Here is a 3,685-nt window from a genome sequence, read left to right as displayed (position 1 = left end):
TTCTTTCTGCTATAAGCCTGTTACTAATCTTTTTATGATGCCAAAAAGGGAAAAAATAATTCAGGGGGAACAAGGATGGGAAACAGATTCAGGGGGAAGTCAGAAAATACTGGTTCTTAGGGGGAAAATGCTGGTTCTTAGAGGGAACTTGAATTATATGTTTGTCATAATCAAAAACGGGAAAATTGATAGGCTATATGTATATCCCTGTTATATTTTGATGATATAACAAACTTACTGTCAAGAACCAGATAAAGAACCTGTTAAACATTCTCAAGACATTAAGATCAAAAGGTTCCAGCTTGGGATATTGTTCAACTCTTCAGCGTCAAAGGAATAATAGAGGGAACATATAACTACCGTTTCCCGAGGAAGCTGCACAAGTCAACAACCCTAACTATAAATTTGTTGCCTGCACACGCTACAGTGCAGAAACAGTGCAGCAGTCAACTTTATGGGAAGTGTCTTTTACCTACCTTGCTTACATCATCCTAGTGATGTCGCAAATGTATTATTAACATCATGGAAGGTAAAATAAATCACTTGAACACTTAGAGAATTTACTCAAGCACACTCACTGTGATTGATCATCAAGAAAACGATTCTCAAGTGCATCAAGAACAAAGAACAACACTACTACGGACCAGTTCCCCATATCAAGTTATTGTATGTCCTTAGTTGAGTTGTAACTTTGTAATAGTTCTTCAATTGTAATTCCTACTTAGCTTGTTTGGAAGCATTCCGTAGGAAACCCTTTATAAATCATAAACCCTTGTGTGTGTATCTTGGCTAGAGTTAGTTGAGTTGTAAAGTCTTTATAATAGAATTATTATAAAATGGCTTGTAATAGTATGTTACAAGTTAGTGAGGGATTAAGAGGTTAATTCCTAAGTTGCATATGTCGTAATCTGAAAGTTGCTCAGTAGTGAAGTTGAAATCCTACAAGGGTAGGTCGTGGTTTTTAATCCCGTTGAGCTGAAAATTTTCCATGTAAAAACTCTCCGTGTTATTTACTTTCTGCTGTGTTTGCATAATCTATGGAAACCGATAGAGAACATGGTTCTCTATAGTGCTTGGTGGACCCTAGAATTCTATCAAATTTGTATCAAAGTTATGCCCCGCCCGCATAACTTGCGAACAAGACAAGTTTTGTCAATCTAACAAGGTTTGTATACCAAGTTATGCCCCAAAGCTATTTCACTCAAATTCCTTAAATGGGGACAAATTTTAAATTGCGACACCGATGATACTGTTGGGGAGAAGAAACCCCATCCTAATTCTAAGTTTCATGGAGTTTTGCCTAGAGATGGAGAAAAGGGGTGAAGAAGAAGATGGCCTAGAAGCTTCCTTGTTCCGACCAAATGTGTTATGTTCGATATAACCCATGTTATACTCAGCTCAATGTTTAAAATACGTGGAAGAGTCTCAGCCCTTGGATCAACTCATGATGGATTAATTATACACCATCAGGTAGTTTTAACACTAGAACCTTCCTTCTCTCACGTGACTAACATGTGAGGGAATATAGTTAGTTGTATAGAGAGAATGATTCTGTTATTAGTAGGCAAATTAGAATAGGACAACTGTGCATAGTCTTCTCTTTCCTGTTATTCTTTATTTTTTTAGATGTAAGTGTATATATACATGTACAATAATAGTGATGAAATACAACAGAGAAAATTTTAATTAAATCTATTCTTTAATTCGTATATGGTATCAGAGAAATAAGCTCGATCCAATAGTTCAACCATCAAATTCATTTACATCAGATTCATCTTCATAATCAGTAATCTAAAATGCCTGAAACAACCATCACATCTACTGATGATACGAGCAATGTTGTAAAGCCAATCAGCTATGATGTCAATCACCTTTATCATCTCAACAATTCTGATTCACCTGGGATGACTCTAGTCAACATTGTGTTTGATGGAAGAGGATACCCAGGGTGGAGGAGATCTATTCTCCTATCTTTGTCAGCCAAGAAGAAGCTTGGTTTCATCAATGGAGCTTATCGATCTCCAAATCTGAAATCTTTGGATCATGAACAATGGAGCTGTGTCAATGATATAGTCATCTCTTGGATCCTAAATGCTCTCTCAAAGGATATTGTAGATAGTGTGATATACTACAAAATTGCAAAAAAGCTTTGGGACAGCGTGGAGCAGAGATTTGAAAGATCAAATGGAGCCAAGCTTTATCATCTGCAAAAGGATCTATCAGGATTAGTACATGGTAATAGTGACATTGCAGGATACTTCACTAAGCTCAAACGACTGTGGGATGAACTAGATGCTTTGAATGTTATCATATGTTGTTTATGTGTTTGTGCTTGTGAAGGGAAGGCAAAGTTGACTAAGTCACTTGAGGATTAGAGGTTGATTCAATTCATAATGGGATTGAATGACATCTATGCACAGGCAAGATGAAATATTCTCATGATGAACCCTTTGCCTACCATAGATGTTGCTCATTCACTTATTTTGCAAGATAAAAATCAAAGAAAAATTTATCAAATTCACACTTTAATTCTGACTCAGTTTTATTCATGAAAGTTGGAGAGGCCAAGCAGCCTAATACTCAGCTTCTGGCTGACTTTGCAACCTTTATGGTCACAGGACAGGGCAGGAATTTTCATAAACTCAGAAACCAATCACAAAGAGGTGCAGTCATAGCACCTAAATATAACAATTCAGGTCAAAAGTTTGGTAAACCTCAGTAGATGTTTAAAGAAAAGAAGAAGTACAATCCAAATGTATCTTATACTTATTGTGGAAAGACATGACATACACAAGAAGACTACTATAGAATCATTGAATTTCCAGATAATTTTGAGTTTGCTAATCACAAAGGTTATCAGAATCAAATCAAGGAAAATGCAGTCTTAACACATGAGGAACATGAGAATTCAGGAGGACAAAGCAATGAATACAACAACACCAACTTTGGGCAGCAACTCAACAAGGAACACATTGCAGAAATGATACACATGTATAAGCAGGAAAAGTTAGCACATGCAAGACTATTCTAAAATGCTCAGGTTCAGTGTTTAGTAGTCTAAAATCAGACACCTGGATCATTGATTCAGGTGCTTTAGAGCACATGTATTTTGATCCTAATTCTTTTCTGTTTCTAACTCCACTTCCTGTACCTTTGAACATCAGTTTACTTAACTCTTTTAAGGTGATTGTTACTCATATAGGAAGTATCTCTATTATGCCAGGTTATATCTTGAACAATGTGCTACATGTTCTAGATTTCAAATACAATTTATTGTCAGTTCATAGGTTTTGTGTTCAGTTCAAATATGATGTCCTATTCACATCTATTAGGTGTGTGTTGCAGGGCTTTTCAATGAAGAGTCCACAGGTTTTTGGTGAAGTTAGAGAGGTACTCTACATATTAGAACCAAGTCATCTTAAGTCAAAGGGTCTGTTCAGTAGTAATGTACTTTCAATTCCGAAAGGAAGAATTTCTATTTCGGAGTCTATTTCTTTTTCTAGTCCAGTTCATGTTAATGCTACTCCTAATGTTAAGCTTTGGCATGTAAGATTTAGACATATCCCATTTTTAGCAATGAAACATTTAGATTTACTTCATTATGAGTCAAACTCTGAATTTATTTGTGATGTTTGTTCTAAGGCTAAACAAATCAGGAATCCTTTTCCTGTCAGTAGCATCAAAT

At 35.8% G+C, this 3,685-nt stretch overlaps 1 protein-coding gene across 1 annotated transcript; it reads left to right on the top strand.

The window, feature by feature from the left end:
- The first annotated feature begins 1,796 nt into the window (after window positions 1-1,796).
- LOC107761308 (uncharacterized) lies at window positions 1,797-2,375 on the top strand. The gene has a single exon (XM_016579531.1). The coding sequence runs from the start codon at window positions 1,797-1,799 to the stop codon at window positions 2,373-2,375; it is 579 nt and encodes a 192-aa protein (XP_016435017.1).
- The last annotated feature ends 1,310 nt before the right edge of the window (window positions 2,376-3,685 follow it).

Source organism: Nicotiana tabacum, chromosome 13 (assembly GCF_000715075.1).
Source record: "Nicotiana tabacum cultivar K326 chromosome 13, ASM71507v2, whole genome shotgun sequence".
Classification (NCBI taxonomy): domain Eukaryota; kingdom Viridiplantae; phylum Streptophyta; class Magnoliopsida; order Solanales; family Solanaceae; genus Nicotiana; species Nicotiana tabacum.
The sequence above is the reverse complement of the archived record's forward strand: the minus strand, read 5'-3'. Positions and strand labels throughout refer to the sequence as shown.